Source organism: Tiliqua scincoides, chromosome 15 (assembly GCF_035046505.1).
Source record: "Tiliqua scincoides isolate rTilSci1 chromosome 15, rTilSci1.hap2, whole genome shotgun sequence".
In the NCBI taxonomy this organism is placed as follows: domain Eukaryota; kingdom Metazoa; phylum Chordata; class Lepidosauria; order Squamata; family Scincidae; genus Tiliqua; species Tiliqua scincoides.
In genome coordinates this window covers 4,637,353-4,649,885 of record NC_089835.1, presented here as the reverse complement: position 1 = coordinate 4,649,885, position 12,533 = coordinate 4,637,353, and the positions used below count along the sequence as shown (strand labels likewise).

At 58.1% G+C, this 12,533-nt stretch overlaps 1 protein-coding gene across 1 annotated transcript in view; it reads left to right on the top strand.

Annotated features, from left to right (window-relative positions):
• Nucleotides 1-5,108, top strand: part of NES (nestin) — a 10,506-nt gene extending 5,398 nt beyond the window's left edge. Inside the window, exon 4 of the mRNA XM_066610414.1 lies at nt 1-5,108. This exon is cut by the window's left edge and continues 527 nt beyond it. Coding sequence (XP_066466511.1) covers nt 1-4,629 — 4,629 coding nt within the window. The 3' untranslated portion in view covers nt 4,630-5,108.
• Nucleotides 5,109-12,533: the final 7,425 nt, after the last annotated feature.

The following is a 12,533-nucleotide window of genomic DNA, read 5'->3' as shown; positions in this document are numbered from 1 at the left end:
AACGGGGAGGACCCCCAGCTTGGCTCCGGCCTGCTTCATGTGCCCGAGACCCCCAAAAGCATTCCTTTGCCTGAGGAGGAAGAAAATGGGGCAGCTGTTCCCCCAAGCGCAGGGCCAGAGGAGGAAGCCGTTCCTGAGCGGCTACAGAAAGCGTCACCGAAAGACTATCACCTGACCGAGCGCCTGGAAGTTGTCGGAGAGGCTGTTGTGCTGAATGGGGGCCAGGTAGCCTGTGCCGAGCGGCAAGAATTGGGCGCAGACGTGTGGGTGTCCCAGGGGACAGACTTAGCCTTGCCCCAGGAGACTGAGTTGCTGGAGGAGGAAAGGGGGCTCATTGCTTCAGAGAGCCAGGAGGACTTGGTGAGCGGCAAAATGGACAGTGGCAAAGAGATGAGACCTTTGGAGGAGGAGAAGCAGGTCCAGAAAGAGGAGCAGGTTTCAGCCTTGCAGACCAGCTGGCAGCTGAGTGCCTTGCAGGAGACTTCTGAACACGCAGACCCTGCAGCACTTCCCGGCCAAGAGGCAGCCGTCCTCCCATGGGACGGAGAGGCAAGTCGGGGGTCTGGCCCAAGCCACCTCCCCTACGAGGAGCAGCTGCAGGTAGCTGGGGCGGACCTGGAGGAGAGCGACGGAGGCGTGGACGACCTGGAGGTGGTGAGCACGGAAGCCCTGCACCTGTCGGAGGAGGACGAGGAGCGGAGAGAGCTCTGGAGCCCGTCCCGGGACATTGAGACCGGCGACCTCCAGGCAGAGGTGAGCGAGGGGCTGGCCACGGAGCAGACACTTGCCGTGTCCGCGGAAAGTCAGCCGGAGCCTCTCTTCCTTGGGGTGGAGCAGGAAGCGCCCCTGTGCAAGCTCGATTCTGCCTCACCAGATGGACAGGAGGAGGTTGTGGAGCCACTGGCCATGAGCAAAGAGGAGGAGGCCATCTTGGAGCAGGAAGTGTCCCTGTGCAAGCCCAATTCTGCCTCTCTGGAGGAAGAGGACGGTCAGGAGGAGGTCATGGAGCCACCAGCCGTGAGCAGAGAGGAGGCCATCTTGGAGCAGGAAGTGTCCCTGTGCAAGCCCAATTCTGCCTCTCTGGTGGAAGAGGACGGTCAGGAGGAGGTCATGGAGCCACCAGCCGTGAGCAGAGAGGAGGCCATCTTGGAGCAGGAAGTGTCCCTGTGCAAGCCCAATTCTGCCTCTCTGGAGGAAGAGGACGGTCAGGAGGAGGTCATGGAGCCACCAGCCGTGAGCAGAGAGGAGGCCATCTTGGAGCAGGAAGTGTCCCTGTGCAAGCCCAATTCTGCCTCTCTTGAGGAAGAGGACGGTCAGGAGAAGGTCGTGGAACCACCAGCCGTGAGCAGAGAGGAGGCCATCTTGGAGCAGGAAGTGTCCCTGTGCAAGCCCAATTCTGCCTCTCTGGAGGAAGAGGACGGTCAGGAGGAGGTCGTGGAGCCACCAGCCGTGAGCAGAGAGGAGGCCATCTTGGAGCAGGAAGTGTCCCTGTGCAAGCCCAATTCTGACTCTCTGGAGGAAGAGGACGGTCAGGAGGAGGTCATGGAGCCACCAGCCGTGAGCAGAGAGGAGGCCATCTTGGAGCAGGAAGTGTCCCTGTGCAAGCCCAATTCTGCCTCTCTGGAGGAAGAGGACGGTCAGGAGGAGGTCGTGGAGCCACCAGCCGTGAGCAGAGAGGAGGCCATCTTGGAGCAGGAAGTGTCCCTGTGCAAGCCCAATTCTGACTCTCTGGAGGAAGAGGACGGTCAGGAGGAGGTCATGGAGCCACCAGCCGTGAGCAGAGAGGAGGCCATCTTGGAGCAGGAAGTGTCCCTGTGCAAGCCCAATTCTGCCTCTCTTGAGGAAGAGGACGGTCAGGAGAAGGTCGTGGAACCACCAGCCGTGAGCAGAGAGGAGGCCATCTTGGAGCAGGAAGTGTCCCTGTGCAAGCCCAGTTCTGACTCTCTGGAGGAAGAGGACGGTCAGGAGGAAGTCATGGAGCCACCGGCCATGAGCAAAGAGGAGGCCATCTTGGAGCAGGAAGTGTCCCTGTGCAAGCCCAATTCTGACTCTCTGGAGGAAGAGGACGGTCAGGAGGAGGTCATGGAGCCACCAGCCGTGAGCAGAGAGGAGGCCATCTTGGAGCAGGAAGTGTCCCTGTGCAAGCCCAATTCTGACTCTCTGGAGGAAGAGGATGGTCAGGAGGAGGTCGTGGAACCACCAGCCGTGAGCAGAGAGGAAGAGGCCATCTTGAGGGACGGGGCTTCAGCAGGGGCCGAAGGGAGTTTTACTTTGGCAGGTCAACCCAGGAGCCCAGGAAGCACAGATGATGTCGAGGGGCTGGGAGAGGATGTTCTGGGCAACCAAATCAGCCACGAAGATGAGAGTATGTTGGATGGCGAAGATGTGGTGGACAAAGAAGGGGTCTCAGACGAGGAGGCAGTCGGTGTGCAGGGCGGTACAGCGAGCGTCCTGCCACCTGAGAATATTCCAGAGCTGGAGGCCTCTGAAGGTGGGCAGAAAGAGGACCCCAGAGAGGCGCCAGAAGGGGAGCAGAAGGCAGAGGAAGGAGGGGAGGTGGGTGCAGACAGTGGCGTCCACAAGGAAGAGTGGGGCACAAACGCGGAAACCACAGAGACTGGAAGTGGGGAGGAGGCAGGGGACGGGATGGACCGTGGCAGGGCAGAGAGCTGGCAGGAGCAGGAGAGCTCCCTAGAGAACACTGCCCCCAAACCAGAGTCCAGCACCGATGCAGGCCTGGCGGAAGCCGAGGAAACAGAAGGTGACGCAGCTGTCTGCGGCCAGGATCCAACGCCCCTCGTGCAAAGCGTGGTCGGGGAGCCGGACCCATCCGCAGAGGTCCTCTCAGAGGGGCAGGGCGATGCTGCCCTTGAGCCGCAGGATGAGGGTCAGGGCTGCCCACAGGCCCCCACGGAGGCTTTTCCCGTCGGCTCCCTCCCGTCGCCGAGCAGCGACTCTGCGTCTGAGGACTCCCTTGAGTCCGTGGACACCTCCCCCAATGCCCCCCGCGGCACAGACCGGATCGAGCGGGACCTGGAGCGTGGCCGGCAGATCGTGCTGGAGGACACGCTTCCGGATCACACTCCCTTGCGCATGTACGACGGCCGGGCGGCGGCTGGGGAGGGACGGTCCCCCTCGGAGAGCGAAGAGGCTGCAGACCTGCCTCTCTTGGCCGAAGACGGTTCTGCCTTGTTCCAGGACACAGAGCAGGGGGACCCACGCAGCCCCCAAGCAGAAGAAAGTGGCAAAGAGCAAGCAGCGGGGGCCGTCGATGGGTCTGGGGGAGAAGGGGAGGAAGGGGGCTGTGGAGAAGAACCTGCTGCCAGCCAGGCCTTGCCCGGTGCAGAGGAGCCTCCGGTTCCGAGGGATTTCGAACTCAGTGGACGTGATGGAGACCTGCCCGTGATAGGCCCCGAAATGCCCAGAGAGGAAGAGGTGGAGGTGGAACGCAGCCAAGAGCCTGGGGAACTCCCCGAGACAAGAGGTGAGCAGGAAGCAGGCAGCGTGGATGTGGCTGGGGAGCCAGAGAAGGAGAGCGTGTTTCAAGCAGGTGAGCTTGACCTCATTCAGGGAGGCGGCTGGGAGGAGAAAGACACCCCCCTGGGGTGCTGTGATGCTGTCAGTCAAGAGGCCGAAGGGGCTCCGAAGGTGTCTCCTCTAACCAGCGTGGCTGACTTGGGAGAGGTCGTGCTGGACGGAGAGCTGCTCCCAGAGGTCCAGAAAGAATCCCAAGAGGCAGTTTTCTACCAGGAGGAGGAGGAGGAGGAAGGCTTGCTACCTGTCCATGAATCTCAACCCATCTCTGAGTTGGAGAGCTGTGATGGAGCCACTCAGCTGAGGGAGCCAACCGCTGAGGCCGGCCCAGATCCGTCACCGGAGGCCGCCCTGAGCGTCTTGAAAGACGGCATGAAAGACTCGGACATCCTGGAAATCGTAGAGCAGGCGCTGGAGTTTAACCAGGAGGTGATCAAGGCAGCCGGGCAGTGCATGGAAAAGCCGGTGCCAGAGGAAGGGGCACATCATTCCCCTGAGGAAGAGGAGGTTCCCCCCGCCATGTCACCCAGTATTGAGGAATCCCAGAGTTTCACCGACCCTTCTCAGGCCTCCTCCCCCAGGGCCAAAGACCCACCAGAGCCCACCCAGTCCTGGACAGAGAGCGATGCCAACGGGCTGCCCCCAGACCCTCTTTCGGCAGACTTCCCTGCCGAGATCTTGAACGGCGTCGAAGAGTTGCCCCTTGGCACCGCGGCAATCGAGGATGGTCTTTCCAGGGAGGAGCCAGCCAAGAAAGTCAGCTTCACCCAGCAGTGCCTTGAAGGGGAGGCGGCGGAGCTCTCTAGCCTGGGGGACCCTGCCCTGAGCCCACCCACCAGTGACGAGGCCCTGGGGTCTGGAGAAGGGGATTCCGAGGAAGTATCTATTGGCCACGAAGGGCCAGAGGCCCCAGATGCTGACATCTGCAGCACCGACCTGCTGCAGCCAGCTGGCGTGAAAGGGAAGGGCGCAGAGCTGGAGGTCGTCCCGCTCTCGGCACATTTCGGAGAGGAGATTCTATGCCTGGAGTCCCGCCAACCCCTGAAGTACGGGCCAGAAGACAGCCCCGAACTGTGGTTTGGAGAAGGCAACTGAATGCCATCTCTTGGCCCCTGTAATCCTGGCCGTTCCATGGGGTGGCTGTTGGCAAACAGGGCCCCCTCTTTTGCCCCCCCCAGTCTTGCGTTGTTTTCTCCTAGAGACCCTCTCCCCATTTTGAAATAGGCAGTCAAACTGACAATCAAAAGCATCTTGTACCCCTTTTTAACACTTCTGTGGTCTTGTAGTGATGTTTTGGGTTTTGTTTTTTAAAACACACGTTCTGCTGGTGAGTGTTTAAGCCCAGTGCCTTGTCGGACGTAGCCGGGAAGTATCGGGGTGGGGGGGGCTTTAACTGTAGGTATTGATCTGCTCTCTGAGGTCACCAGTTCCTTGGGAGAGCGGAAGACAGTCCAAAATCTGGTGCTGGTGGTGCTGTCTGTGTGGGGAGGGGGGTCCCCCTGCGTAACGCCGCTGCCCCCCTAAATCCACCTGACCTCAGCACCCAAAATGCCTTCACCGACCATGTTGCCTTGAAACAGTTTAGGACCTCCACTTTTGAGCACTTCACGGCTGCCGCAGCAGTCCTTAAGCCCGGCTAGCCAGAATCTGTCCTGTGATCCCTAGACAGAGGGTTGCTTCACCCATGTTCCGACTTTGCCCCTTGCCTTGAAACACCAACTGTGCCCAATTTAGGACCTCCAGTTTTCAGGACTTCATAGCTGCCGCAGTGGTCCTTAAGCCCAGCTTGCCGGAGTCTGTCCCGTGACCCCTAGACAGAGGGTTGCTTCACCCATGTCGCTTGCTTGCGCCTCCTGGAGCTTCCGGTTATGCGCAGAGGGTGACTTTTCCAGAGGGATGGGAACAGACCGTAGCGCGGGCCACAAATGGAAGAGGGTGGTGGAAGGGGGGGGAGGAGGGTCTACTCACCCCATTATTCCCCCAGCTGCAGCTGCATCCAAGTCAAGGCGGGGGGGGCACTGAAAGTGGCGGAACTGACTTGGCAGGCGTTCCTGCTCTGGTCAGTTTCATGCCGAAAGGACGCAGGAAGCAGCTGCAAAGGGCCTTGGAGTGGCAGGTCCTGAAAAGGATGGAGAGGCGGTTGGAGTGCAACCTCCGGAGAAGCCTGCAAGCCCTCGGCCTCAGCGTGCGAATGGATGAAGTCATGTGCCGTCATCTTCCTCTTCGCCAGCTCCTCCTGGGCTCCTTGTTCGGACATCCTCTTATCCTGTTTGTGTGCATGCCTGCCTTTTGTGAGACACGCAAGTGTCGTTTTGATAAACCGACCACAAATCTAGAGCCGTGTTTGTTTGTTTTTAAGGGCGGGGGGGGCATTTAAACTCCTGGCATTTATGCTGGCACACCTCTTGGAGAAGCGGCCCCAGTGGGCCCCCACAAAGCACTTGGAGGGGAAGTTGTGGGGTAATCAGCAAGAGTCGCTCCCAAGAAGAGGAGCTCCACATCAAGGCACCACACGTTCCTGGGGGCTCCAGCACTCTGGCAGTGACCACAACGGTAGGCTCCAGACCTCCCCCGCAAAGGGATCTTTTGTCCTTGCCTTCCTAGTCTCCCTGTATCCCTGCTGTAGGTTTTGGGGGCAGGTGACCCACCAGCCTGAGAGAAAGGGATGCACGGCCTGGAACCAGCCTGTGGCGTCCCATAAGATTTAGAAGGTTCACCCCTCAAGCTCTGTGGCCCTGCAGAGGACCCTGGGAGTCAAGTTCCAGATCTAGGACCACTTGAGTGAAGCTTTTGAAAGTAGTGGGATCCCAAGGGCCTTGCACGTTGCCCTTGGTGCTGGGATGAGTTAAAAAAAGGGGGGGAACTACACGTGTAGAGACCAGGTTCCTCTGGGCCATTCGCCTGTCTCCTTTAAAGGTAATGCGGGAAAGAGGCTCTTCCAAATTTTGGCTTAGATCTGCCCTCTGTGGGGGTGGGGATTCATTTCCCTCACAGTGGGGTGGGGAGTGGGGAACCATGTTCCATCTGTGACACAGGAGGAGGAAGTTAGGCTTGGTGATGTTGATGATGGCAGCCTTCAGTCTCGAAAGACTGGTATCGCGCTCTGAAAGGTGGTTCTGGCACAGCGTCTAGTGTGGCTGAAAAGGCCAATCCGGGAGTGACAATCCCTTCCACACTGGGAGCAAGTGCAGTCTGTCCCTGGCCTGTCTCCCTGGCTATGGGCCTTCCTTCTTTGCCTCTTAGCCTCAGACTGTTGTTCAAACTGAGAAAGGCCATGCTGCACAGCCTGCCTCCAAGCGGGCCGCTCAGAGGCCAGGGTTTCCCACCTGTTGAGGTCCACTCCTAAGGCCTTCAGATCCCTCTTGCAGATGTCCTTGTATCGCAGCTGTGGTCTACCTGTAGGGCGCTTTCCTTGCACGAGTTCTCCATAGAGGAGATCCTTTGGGATCCGGCCATCATCCATTCTCACGACTAGGCTTGGTGCTGCAATCAGATATGGGACAAACCTCCCAGGCCTGCCAACTCTGTACTGTGAGTGACTTCAGGGGGCACGGCTGGCATTCTGGGTGCAGGTTCTGAGCCCACGACTTTTGGATTTGGAGGAGCACAATTCAGGACTTGGCTGGGGTTTGGGTGTGTGTGTGTGTGTGTGTGTGTGGCAACACTTTGCACTTGCTGCTACAGAGCTCCTTGCATCTCACTGCCACTCCCCTACATGGACACTCTATTTACCCTCACACCCCCCAACGAAGACACCAAACTACACTTGGGTTTAACTTGGGCCACTGTATTAAACACACATGACCAATTTTTAATGGATGAAGCCTATTGAGTGCGCCATGCCTGGGGTAGGCAAAAAAACTGCTATCCATGACGCTGGCCCCCATGATGAGCTGTCCAGCTAATCTCAGAATAACATAAGAACGGCCCCACTGGATCAGGCCATAGGCCCATCTAGTCCAGCTTCCTGGATCTCACAGCGGCCCACCAAATGCCCCAGGGAGCACACCAGATAACAAGAGACCTGCAAGGCTTCCTGGGAATTGTAGTTAAGAACATAAGAAGAGCCCCACTGGATCACTCCACAGGCCCATCTAGTCCAGCTTCCTGTATCTCACAGCAGCCCACCAAATGCCCCAGGGAGCACACCAGATAACAAGAGACCTGCATCCTGGTGCCTCCCTTGCATCTGGCATTCTGACAGAATGCACCTACCCATTAGGGCTTGTACCCTGTGTTGGGCTTTTGCTCCAGAAATTTATCCAATCCCCTTTCCAAAGCATCTAGGCCAGGCACCATCACCACGTCCTGTGGCAAGGAGTTCCACAGACTTAGGACACCCCAGGTAAAGAAATATTTTCTTTGGTCTGTTCTAACTCTCACAGGAAAATGTGCCCATGTCTTGCGTTCACACTGGGCATTTGGAAGTGACAAGTTCCTCGTCAGAATACTTGTGTCCGAGCCAGTTAACAAGGGGCAGGAGGGAGCCAGTAGGAGGAGGGCAGTCAGGAATGAGCAGCCCATTCCCTGACTGCAAGAAGGCATCAGGTTTGAGTTCGGCAAGGAGCACCCTTCCCTCTCCACCAGAGTTGTGACATTTGGGAACGGGACATTTCCCAGAAGCAGGGTTTTTAAGGGCCCCCAAAGGATGCCCAAAGGCAAAACCATTTTTGGGTTTCCCTAGCCCATCTCCAGCGGGCCCATTAAATGCCGCCAGCCTCCCACAGCAGCTTGTTTTTGCAAAGAAGGGCTCCTGAGCAAGCCTTCCCAAGAAGCAGGTCTCCTGCAGGCGGCAAGAGACCTGCCCCTGGGGAAGGGCTCGCTCCGGAGGCAGGCTGCGGGAAGGCTCGGCCTTTTTCCCAGCAATGCTGTGAGAGCAGAGAGGAAGCTGTTGGGATCAGTGGATTGGGGGGGGGGGGTCACCGCCACAGCCGCTTCCTCCCTGGGGAAGAACCATGGCCAGTCGTGGGGCAGCAGGGGTGCTTTTTATAGCGGGGACCAGAAGGCACAGCTGAGCGAGGCCCTCAAATATGTGCCTGGCTGATGCAACAGGCCATTTGGGAAGTATTTTAGGAAGTGTCAGCTGTGTCCCGGGACGATGGGGAGGGGGGGAGGGGGGGTGGAGAGGGAAGCAGTTCCAGCTCAAGCCACCGGAATAATGGAACTATGCTGGGTTCGTCCTCTCCATTACGGGATACAAGCCATGAGGTGTATGCGCAACCTCCTGATTTTAGAAATGGGCTATGTCAGAAGGCCAGATGCAAGGGAGGGCACCAGGATGAGGTCTCTTGTTATCTGGTGTGCTCCCTGGGGCATTTGGTGGGCTGCTGTGAGATACAGGAAGGTGGACTAGATGGGCCTAGGGCCTGATCCAGTGGGACTGTTCTTATGTTCTTAACTACAATTCCCAGGAAGCCTTGCAGGTCTCTTGTTATCTGGTGTGCTCCCTGGGGCATTTGGTGGGCCGCTGTGAGATACAGGAAGGTGGACTAGATGGGCCTGTGGCCTGATCCAGTGGGGCTGTTCTTATGTTCTTAACTACAATTCCCAGGAAGCCTTGCAGGTCTCCTGTTATCTGGTGTGCTCCCTGGGGCATTTGGTGGGCCGCTGTGAGATACAGGAAGCTGGACTAGGTGGGCCTATGGCCTGATCCAGTGGGGCTGTTCTTATGTTCTTAACTACAATTCCCAGGAAGCCTTGCAGGTCTCTTGTTATCTGGTGTGCTCCCTGGGGCATTGGGTGGGCCGCTGTGAGATACAGGAAGCTGGACTAGATGGGCCTGTGGCCTGCTCCAGTGGGGCTGTTCTTATGTTCTTAACTACAATTCCCAGGAAGCCTTGCAGGTCTCTTGTTATCTGGTGTGCTCCCTGGGGCATTGGGTGGGCCGCTGTGAGATACAGGAAGCTGGACTAGATGGGCCTGTGGCCTGCTCCAGTGGGGCTGTTCTTCTGTTCTTAACTACAATTCCCAGGAAGCCTTGCAGGTCTCTTGTTATCTGGTGTGCTCCCTGGGGCATTGGGTGGGCCGCTGTGAGATACAGGAAGCTGGACTAGATGGGCCTGTGGCCTGATCCAGGGGGGCTGTTCTTATGTTCTTAACTACAATTCCCAGGAAGCCTTGCAGGTCTCTTGTTATCTGGTGTGCTCCCTGGGGCATTGGGTGGGCCGCTGTGAGATACAGGAAGCTGGACTAGATGGGCCTGTGGCCTGATCCAGGGGGGCTGTTCTTATGTTCTTAACTACAATTCCCAGGAAGCCTTGCAGGTCTCTTGTTATCTGGTGTGCTCCCTGGGGCATTTGGTGGGTCGCTGTGAGATGCAGGAAGCTGGACTAGATGGGCCTATGGCCTGATCCAGTGGGGCTGTTCTTATGTTCTTAACTACAATTCCCAGGAAGCCTTGCAGGTCTCTTGTTATCTGGTGCGCTCCCTGGGGCATTTGGTGGGCCGCTGTGAGATCCAGGAAGCTGGACTAGATGGGCTTGTGGCCTGATCCAGTGGGGCTGTTCTTATGTTCTCTCCCCAGGAACACTGCATGCTCTGCCGTTGCTTGTTCCCAAAACCAGCATGGATGTGCTCTTTGTCAGTGCTGGATAAGGCCCACCTAGTCCAGCTTCCTGGATCTCACAGTGGCTCACCGGATGTCTCGGGGAGCATGCAAGACCCCAAGAGACCTGCATCCTGGTGACACTCCCTTGCGCCTGGCATTCAGAGACAGGGTGAAAGGGCAGGTGGCTCTTCTGCTTTGGGCCAGCCTAGCTGGGGCCGGGGGAGTATTTTCCCGCAGTTTGGGTGGGCCACGAGCTCAGAAGGCCTGGTCTTGGCCTATTCTCCAGCCCTGAGCTGCCAGCTCTGGGCTGCCAACTGAGATCAGGCAGGACAAAAGGCCTCCCTGGGTTGGGGTTCTGTGGACCCCTAGGAGACCCAGGGGGAGGGTTTATGTCCACAGATGGCAGCACAGACCCCCTTCCAGTCTGGCATTGTGGTCTGACAAGGCAGCCTTCCGAGCCAAGTCACAATGAGGGCGGTGGCAAGTGCCATTGTGTGGCGGGCGCGAGTCTTTGCCATGCTGCTACATCACATTCCAAACTGGGCAATGTGACACTCACTCGTCACGGGGGGGGGCGCCCCTCTGGGCACTGTCTCGCTGAGTCACGGGAAGCGGAGAAGGGGGGTCCTTTGTCCTTTTGGAGAGCAGGGGCTGAGTCACCAGCCTCTGGGAAATGCCAGGCAAGGAGAGAGCAGGGTGTGTGTGCAGTCGGCCAGCATGCCTGAGTCGGCGGGCTGCATTTTGGGCTGCAGAAGAGGGGGCAGAGTCACCACAGAGACTTGTCGACTCAGGACCAAGTGAATGGAGGCCTTTGTCTCCTCTCCCAGGACATTAACATAACAGCCTCAGAACATCAGAAGAGCCCCACTGGATCAGGCCAAAGGTCCATCTAGTCCCTTAGCTCACAGCGGCCCACCAGATGCCTCAGGAAGCACACGAGAGACCTGCATGCAGCTGCCCCTCCCTTGCAGCTGGCATTCTGAGGCAGCCCACTTCTAACACCGGGATGCCCATCCTGGCTTGTAACCCGCGATGGACTTTTCCTCCAGAAATCGGTCCAATCTCCTTTGAAAGGCATCTAGGTTGGGTGCCATCAGCACATCCTGTGGCAAGGAGTTCCACGGGCTAATGGCTAAAAAACAGGAGGTTCCACTTGCAACCCACGATGGACTTTTCCTACCTGTGATGGACTTTTTCTTTGGCACCCTGAGCTGCCCTGTCCTGTGAACAAGATGGGCACGATCAGAGAGGCTGAAGGCGGGAGGCTGCCAAGCTGGCTGCCTCCCTCGCTTTCTCCCTCGCTTTCTCCCAGGGAACGTGACCACCAGCCTGGCCTCCTCTTCCTCCTCTACAGGACACTGGGAACTCTGCACAGCCCTGTCCTGCTGCTGGTTGACCTTCCCCCACCCCATCCCCCCACCTGCCCCACTCTCCACCTCACTGGGAAGCAGCTCAGAGGGCCCAGACCCACAGCCCTGCCAGAGAAAGCCAGCCCAGCCCAGCCCAGCCCAGCCAAAGGCTGATAAGCCTTGGTTCTCCAGGCAGAGTTGCCTTTTACGGGCAAGTGGCAGAGATTCCAGCCCAGGAACGCAAAGCAAACCTCTCATTCTTGAACCAGGAGAAGCCCTGTGAGAACCTGGGCCACAGCCAGACCCAGCAGCTGCCATCAGTCTCCATTCAGCGACTTGACAGCTGAGATAAGGTGGCCTGGCCAAACTACCTCGGGGCCTTAGCGGTGCGGCACCAGCAGTCCTCAGCAACCTGTTCCACTTGCGGGTGCCAAGAAGATGCCCTTTGCAAAGGCGTTGTGGGGTTCAGCCTGACGACCACCTGAGCTCTGCTCGCACCAGGCCGCTCTTCCCTTGCCGCGTCCAACCTCAGTGGCACCAACAGTGTGCTTGCACCCGGTTCGGTGTAAACCACCGCAGCGGATGGTCTAATGGAGGCAACAGGGCTCGGCGGGAGGGATGGACGGTTGGGGCTTGTTAAATGCACCCCATTGTTGGCAACCTTCAGTCTCGAAAGACTCTGGTATCGCACTCTGAAAGGTGGTTCTGGAACAGCGTCTAGTGTGGCTGAAAAGGCCAATCCGGGAGTGACAATCCCTTCCACACTGGGAGCAAGTGCAGTCTGTCCCTGGTCTGTCTCCCTGGCTATGGGCCTTCCTTCTTTGCCTCTTAGCCTCAGACTGTTGGCCAAGTGTCTGTTCAAACTGGGAAAGGCCATGCTGCACAGCCTGCCTCCAAGCGGGCCGCTCAGAGGCCAGGGTTTCCCACCTGTTGAGGTCCATTCCTAAGGCCTTCAGATCCCTCTTGCAGATGTCCTTGTACCGCAGCTGTGGTCTACCTGTAGGGCGCTTTCCTTGCACGAGTTCTCCATAGAGGAGATCCTTTGGGATCCGGCCATCATCCATTCTCATGACATGACTGAGCCAACGCAGGCGCCTCTGTTT